At 41.4% G+C, this 19733-nt stretch overlaps 2 protein-coding genes across 3 annotated transcripts; one reads left to right on the top strand and one right to left on the bottom strand.

Moving 5' to 3' along the window:
* Positions 1–190: 190 nt before the first annotated feature.
* On the bottom strand, positions 191–15163 carry LOC117810373 (mucin-5AC-like). Of its 2 annotated transcripts, none has more exons than XM_034680192.1 (9): positions 14042–15163; positions 4670–4948; positions 3628–3731; positions 3030–3495; positions 2847–2939; positions 2732–2768; positions 2406–2477; positions 935–2326; positions 191–824 (listed from the first exon to the last, which is right to left on the bottom strand). In XM_034680192.1, exons 2-9 carry the CDS (start codon positions 4766–4768, stop codon positions 544–546), a joined length of 2544 nt encoding a protein of 847 aa, XP_034536083.1. In that variant the 5' UTR covers positions 4769–4948; positions 14042–15163; the 3' UTR covers positions 191–543. The 2 variants fall into 2 exon arrangements, with proteins under 2 accessions (XP_034536083.1, XP_034536082.1); XM_034680191.1 differs by having other exon boundaries at positions 191–827; positions 14042–15159.
* Positions 7179–15450, top strand: LOC117810374 (transcriptional repressor CTCF-like). Its single transcript, XM_034680193.1, has 13 exons — positions 7179–7333; positions 9928–10193; positions 10288–10464; positions 10572–10938; positions 11100–11270; positions 12232–12365; positions 12470–12590; positions 12692–12841; positions 12960–13120; positions 13210–13392; positions 13475–13619; positions 13735–13881; positions 14060–15450. The coding sequence occupies exons 2-13, from the start codon at positions 9948–9950 to the stop codon at positions 14323–14325; spliced, it is 2268 nt and encodes a 755-aa protein (XP_034536084.1). The 5' UTR covers positions 7179–7333; positions 9928–9947; the 3' UTR covers positions 14326–15450.
* The last annotated feature ends 4283 nt before the right edge of the window (positions 15451–19733 follow it).

Below are 19733 nucleotides of genomic sequence, written 5' to 3'. Positions count from 1 at the left end.
AAGTAAATTCTTGGACTATTCTTGGATAACAACTAAGTTATCCAAAAAGCAGCTGAGGAAGACCATGAGCTTCAGATGACGAAAGCCAGTGTACCGTGTGTCAAGATATTCTTGCCAGAAGAAATTATCTTGTTTGAAATATGAAGACATTTTTTTTTCATACATTAAGAAATCAGAGGAAATGACTCAGTCAATTCAATAATCCATTTAATATCCATAAATTTGTCTTTTATCCATCTATTGTAAACATGGTGTATTTTACCACAGTAGTTGTCTTATGGTACATAATCATACGTGCAATGCAAAAATTCAAACAAAAGTTAAAAAAGGACAAAGACACTGCTGGATTTGTCGATTACATAACACCAAAGGGATCTCAGTTCTTTGGTCCGATGGCCCACCCTTTGTGGTGTGCTGCTGAAATGTGGTGGTCCCTGTAGGAAGTGCCATGGATCGTCTCCCCTCATTTTACCCTTTACTGTGGTCTCTCCTGCCCCCGTCACAGTTGTTGGTCCCGTGTTTAGCATTATCATGATTTTTGAACTACTTCTCGCCCACTGGCTGGGTTTCTTCTTGTTTCTCACCTTCTTTCTGCACCTCATCAGCATCCTTCCGTGATGCAGGTTCAGCTGTTCCCACTTCTGTTTTCATGGAGTCCTCTCCAGGTTTCACACCTGCGTCCTGCACTTCTTCACTCTTCACTTCACTGTTGACCAGAGCTTCTTTCTCAGTTTCATCCTCGCTTTTCTTCCCACCATCAACCACTTTCTCGCTCTTTTCCGCCTCAGTTTCCTTGCTTTCTTGTGTTGCCTCCAGCTCCTCATCTGCTGTTAAGAATACCAAAACAAACACATTTTCACTTCCATGCATTTTAAAGAAAAATAAATATATGAAAGATAGTGTAAATATAAAAAAAACAGAGCTTAAAATGTACCTGTTTCTCTCTCTGCAGGCTCCACTCCAGCTCTGTGTTCAGGTGATGTCTTTAAATCTTTCTCTTGGCCCACGCTATCTTTAGCAGGAGCTGGACTGGTCAGATTGGGAGAAGCAGCACTTGAGTTATCAGTTGTTGGGAGGTCAGAGATAGTAGGCGTGAGGGTAGTGCTCACACTGTCAGAGTAAGGTGGGTCTAAGTCAGTCGTAGGTGGAGAACTAATTGCAGCTGCAGTTGCTGAATTGGTAGTGGAAGTGGAGTCTGAGCAGTCTATGCTTGTAGTGGTGGTGGTGGTAGTGTCTGTGGGGTTTGTTTCACTGGATGAAGTGGAGGGAATAGATGTGCCAGCAGGGCTAAAGGTCGCTGGCTGAGTAACGGTAGAAATAAAGCTTGACTCTGTGCAGTCAGGAGATGTTGGGCTTATAATATTGTTGGTTGTGGTGGCGGGAGGAAGGTCAGGGGAGGTCAGGGTGGAGGATGAGAAAACAGGGGCGTCGGGTGAAACTGGAGTTGCGATGGAATCAGCTGAGTCAGGAGGGGGAGATGTTGTAGTGACTGATGAGGCTAAATTTACACAGCTAGCAGAGGTGACTGAAGCGAGCTCATCACTAGGTGCAGTAATTACATTGATGTTTGTAGACAAGCCTGATGCTGTATCTATCGCGCAGGTGGAGGGTGACGCAGCAGTGTCACTCACAGAAACAGCTGCATCATCACCAGCAGCAGGTGTAGCATCAACTGAGAGGGCATTGGATGTAACTAACAGATCTGTTGATGCTGTGGAAACCTGGATTTCGTTGCTGGGAGCAGAAACAGCTTCTGAGGTGGAAATGGAAGGCGTAGTTATAATGACTGAACTGGAAGTGGTGGAGATGGTAGAAGTAATGGACTCAGAGGATGTGGAAGTAACTGAGACACTAGTCGGGGGCTCTGTGGGTGCAGCAGTGCCAGTAGAGGTGGGTGTTTCAGGGGTGATGGCATTAGCTTCAGGTATAGAGGGCTTGCTATCGACCTCTGTTTCATTGGTAGGTGTTGTAGCTGCTGTAGGACCATTAACAGAGTCGATGCATGTGTCTGCATCTGAGGGCGGTGCAGTACTTGAAGGCGAAACTGTACAACTGGTGGAGTCGGGGACCGAGTTTGAGATTGTCGGTACAGTGGGTGTGGTGGTGGTAGCGGTGATGACAGGGGTAGCAGGGGTGGATGTGGCTGGACTCAGCTTGGTGGGCGTGTTTGTCTCTGCTTCCTGTATTTGGGCGAGCTCGTTCTCAGGTGTGTTGCGGCCCGATGTGGTAGGAGGTGGACCTGGCTTGATAACCGGCTTTGGAAGTAAAGCAGGTTTCCCGGCGGACTCATGTGCAGACACACTTGAGCGCATTTGATGCCTTGTATCTAAAGAAAAAAATGTACGTGTAACTATTAAGTGTGACCTGAGGAATGTGACAGAGGTGAATCTGTGTCTGTGTTTTACCTGATGATGCAGACATGGTTCGAGGTTTTGAGAGAGTAGGAGGTGGCTCGGGCTTACTGTCAATGATAGTTCCTGAGGCACAAAGATCATGTACATCCTATGTTACAAGACAAGTTAATCACATCTTAATCTCTTTAATGAATGGAGAACTGTCTTACCAACATAAAGAGATATTTATCCTTTTAAAGAGAAATGATCCATGTCAAAAAGTCTGTCCTTTTAATACAAATCCCTAAACTTAAAAGATTTACAGAGCTTCATTAACACTCAGATGGAGCGGGGACAGGTTTAATCATATTAAGTATCAAATAGATAAAAGGACATACCTTCAGATTCTGCTTTTTTCATCTCTCCCTCCTGGTTCTATAAAAGGAAAAGAGGTATTCAAACAGTTTTGAGGACTTGCACAGTTCACACTTCTAGACACAGAAATACACATACCTGTGTCTCTCCTGGCTGGGGTTTGGAAACTCCAATACGCTGAAGCATGAGATGGAGTTTCTGTTCAAAGCTATGTTGGCCCTCCAGTTGTTTCTGAAAGTATCAACAGCAGAGTGATGACTTCTATCAGAAATGATCTACTGATCTGAATGCAAACGTGACTTAAACTCTACTACTGTTCACCTTCCCAGTGTTCCTGCCATAAGGAGTCCCTGATGCCGCGGATCCAGACAGCAGAATGAGAGACTGGGACTTCCCTTCTCTGAGAGCTCGGCGGGGAGGCACCGCCTCACCCCTCAGTGGAGGAGCACCAGAAACAGGTGTCTCCTGATCAGCTGACTCTCCAGCATTAGCGCTGGGATTCTCTTTTGCTTTCTCCTTTTCATTCTCCTTGTCGTGCTCCTTAACACGCTCCTTGTCTTTGTCTTTCTCGGCTCTGGCGACCTCCCTGAGCGGGCGAATGAGGTCAGCGATGGAGGTTTTCTTGGGGCGCCCCTCATGGCTCGTTTCTGACTTCAGACCACGTCTCTTTTTGAGTGTAAAAAAATCACCGAGCTTCCTCCTGAGTGTTTTGGTTTGGGGTGGACAAGGGACTGAGCTCGCAGGAGCCACTTCGTGCACTGTGATAGTTTCCTCATCTTGCTTTTTCCTATACGACAGATCACATTACAAATCAATAAGGAGCGTTAAGGTCCTTTGGTATGTCTATCAAAGCGGTATTATTTATATCCTGATTATTATCATGGCTATAAAGAGGCCGAAGTGGCAGAATAGTACTCACAGTGTATCAGTAGGAAGTACTCTCTTAGTAAAGAACTCCTCGACACCTTCATCCACCCTCCCCATGTGCTCAAGGACTTCATTTTCACTCTCTATTATTGTCTCCTACATATCACATATACACACAAAAACAGAAGCTTTTTTACTCCAAAGATCAAAGAACTGATGTTGAAAAGCAACTTGCACAGTATGTAACTTCAAATTACATAACCCTCACCTCTGAAAAACCCACACACTCTGGCACTTGTGTTTCTCCTGCCTCTATAGGTGTATTTTGGTTTGAATCTCTCCTCTGGCCATGCTACAAACCAGCCTCCTGGGAGTCAGTTGCTCAGTAACGTACATTGGGGGGGCGTCGCTGGATTTTGCATGCCAAATGTAAGATGGATAACTCATTTTGCTAACATTGGTAATGTGATATTGAAATTGCAGGGTTTCAGTGCTGCATCATCCTGATCATATTAACATCTGTGCCCACAAGTAGCAATAAAGACAGGAGATTGACTGCAGAACACAAATCCAGCAGAAGTCAATGATAGATAGTTTCCTGTCAGGAGAATTGCTTAAATTTTGCCTCCCTGGTCATTAGCTCCGAGGGAGTGACTGTGTGTCTACCTCTCGGTGACAACATGATCAGCTCAGTGGAAAAAGGAGGTGATCTCACACACACACACACACACACACACACAAACACACACACACTTCATTTTAATACAACCTGGGGAGAGAAAAAAAAAGGCCACCAGCTTCTCAGTTAGGCAGACGACACATTCATGCCCAGATTTTAAGAGTGACTTCTTCAAAGAGCCGGTGAGCCGTAGTAAGAGAGTCTCATTCGAACAGGGACCAGGCATCTTTAACAGCACCCCTCCTCTGTCCTTCCCTTCCCCCTGCCTCTCCCCTCTGTACCCGTTTGCATCTCCTCTCTCGCCTCTCCCTCCCATTTTCTCTCCTCACACACACACGCACACACACACACAGACACACACCACCTTTTTTTCACACCATTTTTTAAAAACCTCTCCTCTCCTGCTTCACAGTACCTGTGGTCTGTTGGGACGGTAGTTCAGTTTTTGTCGGTGAGGTCTCGGTCTGCTCTGGGTGTAGTGCCTGAGCGCTGGTCCGCCCAATGGCAGCTCCATTGGGGAGACACGGCACGCTGTTGCCGTGGAGCTCTGTTGCCGTGGCTCTGTTGCTGAGGCACGGTTGCTATGAGCGTGAGCAGCAGCAGTATGTAATGCCTCCACTGAGGTGGGCGGGGCCAGGCCGGCGAGACGGACAGATCTGACAACAGAGCCTCGCCTTTCTCTGCTCCCTCCCCTCTGAGAGCAAAACCATGAGAAAAAGATGAAGATAAAACCAGAAGAGACGGAGAGAGAGAGAGGAATAAAGTGACCACGCTGCTGTTTGTTTGATCCATTCATACCCGCCTGTCACAAACACATGAGGATGAATTTACTGCAATGGAAATAGCTGAAATGAACAAAATGTTCCATTGGTTATATAACAAATTAATAATTTATTTTATATGCAGAGAATATGCTCTGAAATGCTCTAAGTGACAGGTTGACCTGGTAAATTGAAACAGTGAAACAGTGTAAAAATTCACAGTCTGGTGAATTTCAAAAACAAGGTGTGTGGACAACAGGCCCACTCGAGAGGTTACTGTCCTAAACAGACATGAAAGGGTTATTCAAGACCCTAAAAATGAGCTCAAAGACTCCCTCTGAAACTATAGAAAGAAAAATAAAGATATTTACTGTATATGGTGTACTTAAACTATGAACTCCACTGTTTGAATATTTGATGATGAAACCAGTTATCTAAGTGTCTCTTTTGAAACACTTGAATACATCATTTGTTCTGTCCATATGGGACTAAATTTTCCCCTTTTCTTTGTTTCTAGAGGATTTTAAGAGTGGTTCATTCCTGAGTGGCTAACTGTCAACACAACACAAACATACTTTAAATATTAATGAACCCATTTTAATTTAATGTAGGCAGATATAGCCTCCATTGTTTAACTGTTAAAGTAAATAACAGACCAGCAGTAAGTTATAAAGACAGAAAGGACATATTCTAAACTCAGAATAACTGGTGTTAATTATAGGCTTGATGTGTCTTATAGGGTCTTGCTTATGAGCATATCACAGGAATTTTGTTTTTTCTTTCTCTCTTTTGACCAATGAAATGACACATTGAAAAAAAATTATTAAAGGGCAGATGACAATTTCACAAAATAAAAACCACTCACTTCAGACCTGACATTGCAAGGGGAATATGAGCTTTTGATTCATGGTCAGAGCTTTTAAACCCCTAAACAACTACAATCGTGAAGCGCTTAGTTATCTTTTTTTTTTTTTCTTAAATGTTTGAAATGTGACATGTCAAACTATGATTGCCAATGCACTGAAAGGAAGGGTTTTCATGGTCTAGTATTAAACCTACAAGAGGTTCACCTCGACATATGGTCATCATCAGATTTGGACAGTGTAAGAGCTATTTTTAGTTGTGGGTCTGTAACTCATTATCACTGGTTTTGTTTTCCAGTATAAAAAAAAAAAAGACGTCACCCTCCATCTGCACTGTGGCTAAATGATAAATTAGTTCTGAAGCTTGCCCCAAATCTACAACAACCACACTGCCCTCTTGTAAATGATTGAATACAGTGATGGACTGTAACAACGTAAATTTACTTGAGTACTGTACTTGAGTATTATTTTTTGCGGGGAACTTATTATTTTTACTCCACTACAAAAATTCACTGTCCAACCTGAGAAAGCGTGTTGAGCTACGTAACATTTGTTTCATTCCAGATGAACATTTCAAACTAAGTTGTCTGTGCTTGGAGTAACTTAGTGTCTGTTTTTATTCCATGGTATAGTTTTTAGAGATTTCAAGTAATGGTCTCTAAATAAACATAATGTAAGCGAATGTACTCCTATGTAGTCTTGACTCTTGACTGCACTTATGTATTGTGAAAATAATGTTTTGAGATTATTTTAAAGTACTTTTAATACTTCAGTATTTTTCAAATCAGGTACTGCAGTACTTTAACTCAAGTAATAATTTGACAGAGGAACTTTCACTTGTATTGGAGTAATATTTGACCTTTAGTATCTTTACTTTGACTTAAGCCAGGAAGCTGTGTACTTAATTCACCACTGACTGTGGCTCACTGATAAATTATTGAAGGTGATGTAGCTTTGAATCATGATTTACACTGTTGAAGCTTGCCCCACATCTACAACAACCACACTGCCCTCTTGTGATTGATTGAATATATTGCTTGGACACTACGAGGTAGTTGTAACATTAAATTAAAAGTGGCTCTGAATTATTATATGTCTTCAAGTAAAAACACAAAAATAAAGGCTGTTCTTAATCTCGACTAAGAAGAAGAACTAGTTTGTCAGTTGTATGGATCATTATGGTCGTGTTTCGGGATGCCACGCCTACGCCTGAATTCAAATCTGGCGCCTTTCTCCCGCAGCTCGACCACTCCCCCTGCTCCCTCGGGTTATGTGTTTGCGCAGGCGCACACGCTCATAAAGACCGCCATTTTGTGTTAGGCCCACTCTTGCAAAGCGGGAGAAAATTATTAGCGAGGCGCTCAACACGTACGGACGTTTACAGCAGGATTGAAGGAAGCACCCGCGGACTGTGGGCACCAGAGTGAATATAACAGGGAAAAGAAGCACTCGAGAGTAAGTAAAGCAGCTTCTTTGCCTCCAGACACGGAAACGTTTTTGTAGGAGCCGTCCTCGGCCTCTAGGTGTCACCGGTAGGGCTTACCGGCCAGGCGGCTGGCGGGGGGGTGTTTGTCTCCCTCTATCGTTATCTACAATTCACGAAATCCCTATATAAACTGTAACTCTCTGTCCGAGTTCAGCGTTTGGTGCTTTCTGTTGATTGTTTTGCGAGCAGCAGAGAGGGATGTTTGTGATTAGCTTCTGTTTTAAGTTAGTTCAGGCCTGTCGTCCATCTTATCGTGCCCTTTGTTTCCTGTTTTCAGATGTACTCGCGCCTCCGAGTTCACTCAGCCAACTCACACGAGTTGACGTCGCAGCACTTTGAATCGTATCCCATAAGTTTTCATGTGTGTAAATTTAAAGATTTTAACATGATTTCCCGAAGTTTAAAGCTGAAAAACAGTGGTCTGTACGAGGATATGTAAATAGCTCAGTGTTTAAGAAACCAAGGGCAGTACAGGAAGTCATAAACTGCCGCTTTTTTTTTTAACTCACCGAGAGACAAAACTACAACAACACACTTCACTTATTCAAAACTGAGCCATGGGAAATACTTTCTTTAACTCATGTTAAACTATAAACATTATCTCTAAAGTTCCGGTGTTATAGTGTATACTGTTTCATGAACGACCCATAGACCAGGCAGCTTACCATATTTAGCTCAGCATTTGAAATACTCTCAGAAACATGCTTGTTGCTCGAGACAGTCCTACCACTTTGACTATTTGAGACTATACGTGTCTTTACTTTACTCTTTCTATCATTCAAGTATTGGTGTTAAAGTGTTAATATCCCTGGCATTGATTAATGTTTATTAATCCACGTTGCAGTTTGAGTTCAGCAGACATTGTTTTATTGTGCTGCAACAACTGCCTTTATCAGACGCTCAACAGTGCAAGTTTGAAGACAGAGAACTTCCCCTTGCACTAACTTTATGGCATGTGACCAAAATAATTTTAAAGCTTCTGCATCTAAAATAGACCAGAAGAGTGTGGAGTCAAATGATTACCTGTATGAGGCCATTTTGAGTCTCTGTGGTACTTTCAGCTGTTTTATCTTCAATCATTACGTCGTGAGCATATACGAATGTATTCTATTAAATGTAACATCTAAAAAAATGGGTAAAAGAGATGTATATTGGGGATTTAAAGATGTGATGCAAAATCATCAACATTCCTTTGCACCTCACTCATTAAGTGTACCAATCACTTATTGTATTCTGCAACAGGAGGCCATTGATATCAGAATTCCTATATCTTTGTGTTGAGCTTTGTTACAATATGTTCCTGTTACTGCTAGCCAGGGGCGTCAGCAGGAATTCTGGACCCCCTGAAAAGGTATCTCAGTGGTCCCCATCACCACAGCCAACCCTACAAAATATAATATTGCTGCTATAATACTGGTTTATTTGCATTAAACAAAAATATATGCTTAAAACTATCTTGGTTAACTGACTCAAATCTAAACATATCAATATTAGTTTTTTTTTTTTTTTTTTTTACAATTTCTCCAAATATAACTGCACAATATTGACCTTCAGACTGTCCACCTCTTTAAACAAGATTATTTGTAGCCAAGTGACTTGTTGAATAATAACAAAGGGGCGTTATTTGTTATAATCTAACCTCATGAAGTCAAATAAAACTCTGATTCTGATTCTGAAAACCTACAGTTTACTTTCAATCAGATTCAGCCACACTTGATGTTGTGAAAATATGAAAATGACAAGCATTTTAAATATACATAGACAGCTGTTTAAATCACACTAATAGCCCGTTGTATATGCATTTTTAACTTATTAATCGCACATCCACATTGATTGATCAAGGCTCATGACGCTCAACTGTGCAAGTTCCCCTTGCACTAACTGTATGGCATGTGACCAAAATAATTTTAAAGCTTCTGCATCTAAAATAGACCAGAAGAGTGTGGAGTCAAATGATTACCTGTATGAGGCCATTTTGAGCAGAACTACTTTTTGCAAATACACTAAAGTGTCCTATTTGAAAGTAGTAGTCTCTGTGGTACTTTCAGCTGTTTTATCTTCAATCATTACGTCGTGAGCATATACGAATCATAGGTGCCTCAGGTCAACACACCTGGCATTAGTCCACAATAAAGGGAACATGTTTATTATGTATTTTATAAAATAGGTCAATAATGACACACTATTGCAGGGCTATTCAATTAAATATTTGGTCGGGGCGGATTTTCAGACCAAGGACATGAGCTGGGTCGGACATTTTTAGCAGAAAGTGAGCAAAGTTAACCATTTAAAAGAAAAACAAATAGATAACAAACACACTGGATGTTGATTAACGTATTTCCACATCTAAAAGGGCATAAACACAATAAAAGAGCAACAGTTGTCAGTGTTAGTAGAAGATGTTTTTCTTGCTGGACCCAAGTCACAATCACTCAGCAGTTGCTTTCAGGCCACTCAAGGGTTGCTTTTGGGCAGCTAATTGAACAGGGCTGCACTATTGGTTCGTTTGTAAAAGTTTTGTATGTAGAAAGCCTAATTTTCCCCTGTGTTCTTTGTGTGTCAGGTGTCGGTTGGCCTGTCGCCATGGAAGGCGAGGCTGTGTCCATGGATGCCACTCAGGCTGCGGATGGAAAGGTCCTGTCTGAGGGAGGAGAGACCTTGATCCAGGGGGTGACCATAGCGCCACAAGGGGAAGTGACTGGTAACATGGAGATGATGGTGATGGACGCTCTCGACCCCACTCTGCTACAAATGAAGACCGAGGTGTTGGAGGGTGGCAGCACGGTGACGGTTACTGGTGGAGACGAGGGTCAGATCATCACGCTACAGGTGTGTGTGTGTTCGGGTTTGAAATCAAGGTTATCATTGTTGTTAAGTATCTTTGACGTTTGCTCAACTTGAAGTGTTTCTTTCCTTGTTGCAGGTTGTGAATATGGAAGAGCAGACTGGGGCTGCGTTAGGTCTTGGCCAGCTTCAGTTGGTGCAGGTACCCGTAACAGGGACTGTAGAGGGCCTGCAGGCGACCTATGTTGATGCAACAGCTCACAAGGATTCAGATCCGGTTATTTGTCACACTCTTCCCTTGCCAGAGGGCTTCCAGGTAAGAAATGACTCCAACCTTGTGTGCAAAATCTAGTCTTCTCTAACTGAACTCTACTTGCCAACAGTCCGGTCAGGTTAAGATGAAACTGTAATGATCTCTTTTAGGTGGTGAAAGTGGGCGCTAACGGTGAAGTGGAGACTGTAGAGCAGGAGGAGCTTCAGGCAGCCCACCAAGAGCTTCAAGGGACAGTGGGAGAAGAGGGGGAGGGAGGAGAAGAGGCTATCGAAGCCCCTGTGACTCAAGAAGACCCAGAATGGACCAAGGACCCTGACTACCAGCCCATCAACTCCATCCGCAAAGGAAAGAAGGGAAAGAAAAGCCGCCTGCGCTATGGGGAGGGCGATCGTGACATGGACGTGTCTGTGTACGACTTCGAGGAGGAGCAGCAGGAGGGGCTGCTGTCGGAGGTGAATGCTGAGAAAGTCGTGGGCAACATGAAACCACCAAAGCCCACCAAGATCAAGAAGAAAGGTGAGACTTAAGAAAGAGACTTTTAGAAAGGTATAGATGTTAAAGTAGAAAGGGACAATTCATTTTTGTTTGGCTACGATGATCTCCTCTAAAAAGATTCAATGGTTAATATTTACACCCCTTTTTTTTAATGATCCATTCATCTCCTCTTTGACGCCCAGGTGTGAAGAAGACTTTCCAGTGCGAGCTGTGTAGCTACACCTGCCCACGGCGCTCCAACCTCGACAGACACATGAAGAGCCACACAGACGAGAGGCCGCATAAATGTCACTTGTGTGGACGGGCCTTCAGAACAGTCACACTGCTGAGAAACCACCTGAACACACACACAGGTAAAGTTTCTTTATTTAGCCTTTTGTGTCAAGAGTTTGAAGGGTTCCTTGTCATGAACATGGCTGGAGTTGTATTGCTTTCTGGTTAGACGAGACTTTATGGTGAGTTCAGGTTCACGCTAATTCAACCTCTAGCATACCTGTTTATTGGTTGGTTGTTTTTTAAAAGGTCTGCTTACACTCACATGCTCTGAGTTGACCCCGGGACTTTAAATAATCGATGAAATGTGAAGCTTGATCGTCCGATCTTAAAAGGACAGTGGTGAGCTGTCTTGACTGTTTGTGTTCATACTTGCTGTATAGACTTTTTTTTGGTGCCATGTTTTTAATACTAAGGCAGCTGCCATTTCCAACAAGGCCATAGTCTGCACATCAGTCCTACGTTTAAATTTATTTCAAAATATGTCATTTAAAACAAGCTACTCATAGCTCTATAATCATAAAATGGTTACTTGTTTTCATACTTAATGGTTGGAGTAAACACAACTGGCAGCAGCCCAAAGTCTCTCCCTTCTTTGAACACAAACCGTCGAATGTGGGTTAGCATAGTTGCCAGTTTTTGTCACTCTGAAACTTTATTTAAATATCTTCATTAACAAGTGGTTTAAAGAAACAAAGCGCTCGATTGGGATCCGATTGTTGTTTTGTTTGCACAAATTGAACGGTTCTAGTTTGAAGCTGTATGAGCTTTTTTAATCAGCGGTTTAAATGCTCTGCACTTTTTAGAGTGTCCTACTTTCTTTGTCACATCACATCCCTTTATTAGTAATGGACCATTTGTGCCATCAGGAACACGGCGACACCATGACATGTAAACAGTTTATGAAGTATGACCTGCCCTCTGTGGATAGAAATAACTTGTTTTGGCATGATCAACTGATGGTTGATTGCTTTACAGCTCTGTCGTTGAATATATAGATTTAATAATGTGTTCTTAATGTTCACTCTTCTCTGTTTCTAGGCACTCGGCCACATAAATGCACAGACTGTGATATGGCCTTTGTGACCAGTGGTGAATTGGTGCGTCATCGCCGCTACAAACACACGCACGAGAAGCCCTTCAAATGTTCCATGTGTGACTACTGCAGTGTAGAGGCAAGTTATCTCATATTCACCTGCATTTAGTACTTATGCAGTCTAATAAACTCCTTCTATCCTGGGACGAGCTCCTTATTTTAATCTGTCTCTCTTTATTTTAGGTGAGTAAGCTGAAAAGGCACATCCGCTCGCACACAGGAGAGCGACCCTTCCAGTGCAGTCTGTGCAGCTACGCCAGCAGAGACACTTACAAGCTGAAGAGGCACATGAGGACACATTCAGGTGACATACTAAATTCATCATTACACATCCCAAAATGTTGCTTATCCTCAGTTCATGAGGAAATGAGAACCTAACTCGTGTAACTATCCTCTCTGTTGCAGGTGAGAAGCCATACGAGTGCTACATCTGCCATGCCCGGTTCACACAGAGCGGCACCATGAAGATGCATATTCTGCAGAAACACACAGAGAACGTGGCCAAGTTCCACTGCCCGCACTGTGATACTGTCATCGCACGCAAAAGTGACCTTGGTTAGTTTTGTTTTCCTATTTTTGCTTAACGTTATAAACTGGTTAATCTAGGACGGCTCTTTTTAACCTTTTTTTTTGTAAAACTTTTGATTAAAGCTTGTTTTTGTTTCTTCTTCAGGTGTCCACTTGCGGAAGCAGCACTCCTTCATTGAGAAGGGAAAGAAATGTCGTTACTGTGATGCTGTGTTTCATGAGCGATACGCTCTGATCCAACACCAGAAGACTCACAAGAACGAGAAACGTTTTAAATGCGAACAGTGTGATTACTGCTGCAGACAGGTGAGTGTCAAGTGGAACATGAACAATGTAATCTTTTCCCTTTTTTTAGTTTCAAGCTAAATCGCTTTTTTTCTGACTTTGCTTCCTAGGAACGCCACATGATAATGCACAAGCGCACACACACAGGGGAGAAGCCATTTTCTTGCAGCCAGTGTGATAAAACCTTCCGACAGAAGCAGCTTCTGGACATGCACTTCAAGCGCTACCACGATCCAAACTTTGTCCCCACCGCCTTCGTCTGCAACAAGTGCACCAGGGCATTCACCCGCCGGGTAAGATCCCGCTCTGGGTTCTACTTTTATGTTCCTCTTGTGTCGCTGAGTTGTGATGTTTATGTATCTGTTTGTTTCATAGAACACTATGCTGCGCCATGCTGACAGCTGCACGGGTGAAGCCGTTGGAGAAGAGAATGGAAGTCCCTCACCCTCACCCAAGAAGGGTCGCCGTGGCAGGAAGAGGAAGATGCAGTCGAGGGGGGAAGACGGTGAAGATGACACAGGTATTAGAAACATTATCTAGCTAATAAACAAATACATATTTTAATATGGATAACTTGTTTTGGCAAATCTGCTTGTTTCAGAATTGAATGGTTTGTGGCTGTTTTCTTTGTACAGAGCAAGAATTGGACGAAGCAGAGGAGGAAGACGATATTTTAGATGAGATGGATGTTGAACAGGCCCCACCAGTGGTCCCTATCCCGGCCCCTGTGGAGCCACCAGTCAAGAGGAAACGTGGACGACCCCCAAAGAGCAAACCAGATAGTAAGTGGTAAAATGTGAGACTTTTTGGTGGTGATCAAGATGTTGCCAGAGGATAATTTGTCAGATCACAGTCCCTCTAAAACATGAAATCTACCCTTTCTAACAGCTGTATTCACATTGTGTAAAAACCAGATGTACTCTTATGGTACTAGAATCTGACCTGAAACTCTTTTCACAGCGGCTGCTATCATCCGTGTGGAGGACGAGGTTACAGGAGAGGTGGATGACATTATCGTGAAGAAGGAGGTGGGAGCCGAGGCAGACGAGCTGGAGGCCGAGGAGGTGGTGGTGGGTGGAGGGAAGACCACCATTCAAATGGAGGAACTGTCCCAGGAAGATGAGGAGGAGGCGGTGGCGGCGGTGGCACAGGAAGAGCCGCTGTCTGAGGCCCCGCCTAACGGAGATCTGACCCCTGAGATGATCCTCAGCATGATGGACCGGTGATGGAAGAGAGGGTTGAACCTTTAAAAAAAACCACACAGACCCTTGATCCTATTTTAATTCTCAACATGTAGGATGACTAACACCTTCAGTCCGCAGCAGAAAACAAACATCACTCTTGTAATTTAAGATTTGCTTTTTAATCATGTAATGATAGTTAAATGATGAAAAAAAGACTTTTACTATGAATTTTCCTACCAAAAAAAAATGCAATTTAGTATATCATAGTGTGGAGTGGCTGTAATTGACTGCAGTATCTTTGGCTCTTAATTGTTGCAACCATTGTTAATAAGCTTTGTTGTGGTTAGAAGCAGCTCTGCTTCATTATCTACATGACATTTCCTCTGGCTAGATATCTGCAAAATAGTCAACTAAATGTTTCATCATAGTAGATGAGTCCTCCCTGAATCTAGAGTGTGCACGTGACATTAAAAAAAAAACCTACTTAAGTTTTTAACTCATCTTCCTCAGCCCTATCTTTTTATGTCCTTCATTTGTGTGCTATTGGGTTGAATTTGTAAGTCGGGGAAATGGCTTTCCTTTTTGCCATTATTACTGTCAATGATTGAAATCCTCACTGAAGAGCATCTTGTATCTCTCAGTCTGGAGACTATTATTGGTTCCTTGGAGCAGAAGAAGATACAGGGGGAAATTATAAACCTGATTAAGATACAAATAAGGTTGCTCATACGTCGTCATGTCAAAGCTTACGGGAAAAAAGGCAACTTTCTGAGAGATTAAACTGCCATTAATCACAGCCACTTCCAATATTTTTAAAGAGAAATATTTTGAATATCTTTATATTTTGGTTCCTTTATTGGTGTTAGTAAATCCCTTTTTTTAAAAACATATTTTAGTTTAAATCTCAGTAATAGTGTTGCTTATTGTATGCTTGTCTCTTGCTTTAGTGACATCTAGATGATGATGCTGATGTCTGTAACATGGTCAGGAGTGCAAGGAAAGAAATTTTGTTTTTTGCTCCTTTTGTGTAGCCATTCCACCTTGGGTTTTTTCTTTTTGTACCATTGTCAATGCAATGCTTTATAGCTTGAATGACATTTTAACTGTGTGACTAAAAAATGTATGGCTGTACAAGAAATAAAAATAGACATTGATGCTGACATTTAAGGTTTCTCGAGCTGTAGTCTTCTGAACATATGAAATCGGTCTGTTTTGGGTGACTTCGTACAAACAGACAATACATGATTTATTGAATCATTAATCAGGGTTCCCACGCGTCCTGGAACAGTTGACCAGTTTCTTAGTTAAATGTCCTGGAAAATCACAGATTGTCCTGGAAAATTATTCCAACATGACTGCGTGCGACCTGGCACGGTTAAAAAAAGCACATCCCCATTCAACATTTGGGGCCATTTTTGTCATTCAGTTCTATTTAGGTAAATTTATGCACTGATCCTCTTTTTATTATTATTTATTTATTTCAGTAAGGCAGCTTCCAGAGTCCTTTGCTGGCTCTTTTTTTTTTTACTTAGCTAATTTTATATTTTTTGAGAAAAGAGAAAGCTGAGATGAGAGTTGTCCATCATTGTTACTTGGTTGCACTTACAAAGTGAAGTGCTGTACATCTGTGGTTGCATTATTCTATAATCAATTTGCCATAATTTTTAAGTATGTAAGAGATGATTTCATTGATAGCCATAGACCACGTCTTTCAATGTAGGATTTCACTGAGAGGAACATATTAGACTATTTAGGAACTAAATTTAGACTGTCATACCAGCTTGATCATCACTGAAAATGTCCTGGAAAATAATCTCTGGAAAAGGGTTGGAACCCTGTTAATCTAAAATATGAGAAACCCCATACACATGTCCATGTATTTCGCTTACGAATATATTCTATTAAATGTAACATCTAAAAAATTGGGTAAAAGAGATGTATATTGGGGATTTAAAGATGTGATGCAAAATCATCAACATTCCTTTGCACCTCACTCATGTGCGTTGTGAAAAGGAGCCAGTTGAGGTCAATTAAGTGTACCAATCACTTATTGTATGCTGCAACAGGAGGCCATTGATATCAGAATTCCTATATCTGTGTTGAGCTTTGTAACAATATGTTCCTGTTACTGCTAGCCAGGGGCGTCAGCAGGAATTCTGGTATCTCAGTGGTCCCCATCACCACAGCCAACCCTACAAAATATAATATTGCTGCTATAATACTGGTTTATTTGCATTAAACAAAAATATATGCTTAAAACTATCCTGGTTAACTGACTCAAATTTAAACATATCAATATTAGTTGATTTTTTTTACAATTTCTCCAAATATAACTGCACAATATTGACCTTCAGGCTGTCCACCTCTTTAAACAAGATTATTTGTAGCCAAGTGACTTGTTGAATAATAACAAAGGGGCGTTATTTGTTATAATCTAACCTCATGAAGTCAAATAAAACTCTGATTCTGAAAACCTACAGTTTACTTTCAATCAGATTCAGCCCCACTTGATGTTGTGAAAATATGAAAATGACAAGCATTTTACATATACATAGACAGCTGTTTAAATCACACTAATAGCCCGTTGTATATGCATTTTTAACTTATTAATCGCACATCCACATTGATTGATCAAGGCTCACGGTCTGTTCTGCAGCCACTGTCCACTCAGCACCCCAGGAGCCGCCTGCTGCTGACACGCAGCTGCAGTCCTGACACAAACAGAGACTCCCCTTTTTTCCAGAAAGGAATTCTGAATGTTTGTTTATTTATTCAGACAATTTTAGTTATCTTATTGCTGTTATATAACAAAAGAAAAGAAAAGTGGTAGAAAACTTTCAGGCCCATTAGGGGGTCCCCTCCCCAATTGGGCCCCAGGTAGTCAGTCCCCTTTACCCCCCACTACGACGCCCCTGTCACTAGCTTAAACTCTTCGTAGTGAATAAAACTACTAGCTTGACGAAACATACTCCTCAAAGGTGTGAATCCTCTTTAAACTCAGTGCTTTGTTTCCCCTTGCAGTCTGTACTTTATTTTCCTTGTTGGTGGTTTCTGAGGTTTAGCAAGTCTCTATAACAGTGGTTAAAGCTGCTGTAATGTCGGTTAAAGTTACTTTGATTGAAAACAGCCACACAAAAAAAAGACCCTTCGATGTTTGTGTCTTCCAAATTAGCTCTGGATCACTTACCCTCTGAATTATTGCACATAAAGACACTTTAAAATGTAAGCAGCAGCCGATACCTGCCTCACAGTGTGACACCTTCACTAAAGCAGACCCGACACACGCGGTCCATCACGAGCTGACCAGCTCGGTCCAAACTCAGACTCCCTGCAGCACCTGATCCGGTTTAACTGCTCGAGTTGAACCTAAACGGTTTCGTGTGCCATCCATGTGTCTCTGCTCTGTTTGTGGGTGACTGTACTTCTTGTTTCCATCCTCTCCCTCCTCTCCTCGTGTCTGATTTCACCTCGGCGTCGCCAGCGAAGCAGCGGCGGAGGAAACAGTGACAGACCTAGGGACATCCTTGTTGCCACAGCAACTAGCTGAAACTTGATTTCCGGTCTTTGATGCTGCTTTTCAAAATAAAGGTACATGGCGGTGTTTTGGACCCAGGCTGCGTCTTGACACACAATTCCTAAAGTAACAGACAAACACTCAAGTGAGCTTGCTAATAGGTTTCAAAACAGCAAGCCAAGATGGTCTGCTCTCTGTAACTTAACATTTATGCTTCTATGCAGCCTTGCCACAGGCGTCTTGGTGGGGATGTGGTTGTGGGTTTTCTGATGTTGTCTTGTTTCCTCTCTCTGTGTGAGCAGTATGATCAACAAATTGTAACACTGTGGATATATCAAACTGATTTATTATGTTGGATCAATGAAGGTCAAAAGATTTGAGACCTTAACTCTGCAGTGGTAAGCAGATGGACATCATTAAAGTGCATATAGGCCTATGTAATGTAAACTGGAACTAGAACAACCATCAACTCTATTATATTCAAAAAGCTAATGTCTGCATACAGTACCTCCCAATTTATAATAGTGTATTAATGATTGTAACAAACCTAATTTGACTCCATTGATAACAGATGGTATGCTAATGTATTCATATTACATTTTACATAACCAAGAGGCACAAACATTTAAATATGCTAACTTATTCTTGGTCAGACAAAAAATGCTGAAATTACAGATTAAGAGTTGGTGCCTCTTGTCCTTAGCCTCCTTAATTTCTCATAAAAACTGTTTAATAAACATATTTTACTTCATAGTTGACACACTGTTGCTTCTTTTTCTCAAAATGAGTCTGAAAACACTTAAGGGAACACTTGAAACACTTTACTTGATGAATTGTAAAGTCCCCTTTCTCTGTGTTTTGTAATCACAAATGAATTTTGGTAGTGCCTGGGCCATTTCAATTCCCTCTCTCTTTGCCCAATCTATGGAAATCCTACGTGGAAATACATCCATCCATTTTTTTAACTCTGACTTTTCCAAGATCTCAACGTATTTTCTTGCTGGCTAAATGGCTTTACCAAGCCAATAAGTGAATGTCAGTTGTTTTCCCAGCTTCCTGACATATTTTCCTCATTGTTTTGTGATGACAGAGATTGTTTTTCCATTTATGGTGGCCTACACTGTAAAGAGAAGACAAGCTTTGTTATCATGAGATAATTAGATACATTTTTTGGTTACAATCAGACAACCAGATTTTTTATTTGTAAGCAATCATAGAAATAAGTTAGGATATTGAGAAAACAACTGAAAATAATCTGTTCAATGTTGGGTCTGCAGAGTTGATGCTACTCAAAATAAATGTGACTAAGGGGAGTTGTAAATAGAGCATGTATATATCAATGTTTGTCAGCTGAGGTCTTCCATACTATGCTCCTCTAAATGTGATATTATAAAAAAATGGCAAACCTTTTAATTTTTCTATCTCCACTTTGCACATTGTAGATTCTGCACCCTGTTATCTCACCGACCTGGTGGACCCATATGTGCCTGCTCGGGCACTTCACTCTCAGGGGACTGGCCTTTAAGTGTCCCTAAGATCCGTAAAAAGACCATTTGTGAGGGAGGCTTTTCATTCCGTGCACCCACTCTATGGAACAGTCTCCTTGCTGACATTAGATTATCATGTTCAGTGGATGTATTTAAAGCAAAGCTGACGACCCACCTGTATACTGTTGTTTATGGCTGATGTTTCTTATGGTGTGTTGTGTCTTTGTTTGTCATTTGTTTTTAAGCTCTGTAAAGCACTTTGATTGAAATTGGTCTAAAAAACATATATATAAGATAAGATAAGATAAGAACAAGTAATAAGTACAATCAAGAAGAAGTTACAATAAGTAAAAAGAAATAAAATAAAATAACATGAAATAAAAATAGATAAATAAAGAAAAATATACAATTTAGATATACAATGTAACAAATGGAATTTAGATTAAATA

This window comes from Notolabrus celidotus, chromosome 3 (genome assembly GCF_009762535.1).
Source record: "Notolabrus celidotus isolate fNotCel1 chromosome 3, fNotCel1.pri, whole genome shotgun sequence".
Classification (NCBI taxonomy): Eukaryota; Metazoa; Chordata; class Actinopteri; order Labriformes; family Labridae; genus Notolabrus; species Notolabrus celidotus.
Note: the sequence above shows the minus strand (reverse complement) of the source record. Positions and strands in the feature narration are given on the sequence as shown.

Coding starts and splice junctions, on each gene's coding strand:
- LOC117810374 (XM_034680193.1), top strand. CDS start 9,948: ATGGAAGGCGAGGCTGTGTCCATGGATGCCACTCAGGCTGCGGATGGA. Junction 10,939..11,099: donor CACCAAGATCAAGAAGAAAG/GTGAGACTTAAG, acceptor TTTGACGCCCAG/GTGTGAAGAAGACTTTCCAG. Junction 12,366..12,469: donor GTGACTACTGCAGTGTAGAG/GCAAGTTATCTC, acceptor TCTTTATTTTAG/GTGAGTAAGCTGAAAAGGCA.
- LOC117810373 (XM_034680191.1), bottom strand. CDS start 4,768: ATGGAGCTGCCATTGGGCGGACCAGCGCTCAGGCACTACACCCAGAGC. Junction 2,478..2,731: donor GAAAAAAGCAGAATCTGAAG/GTATGTCCTTTT, acceptor TTTGTGCCTCAG/GAACTATCATTGACAGTAAG. Junction 828..934: donor GCCTGCAGAGAGAGAAACAG/GTACATTTTAAG, acceptor TATTCTTAACAG/CAGATGAGGAGCTGGAGGCA.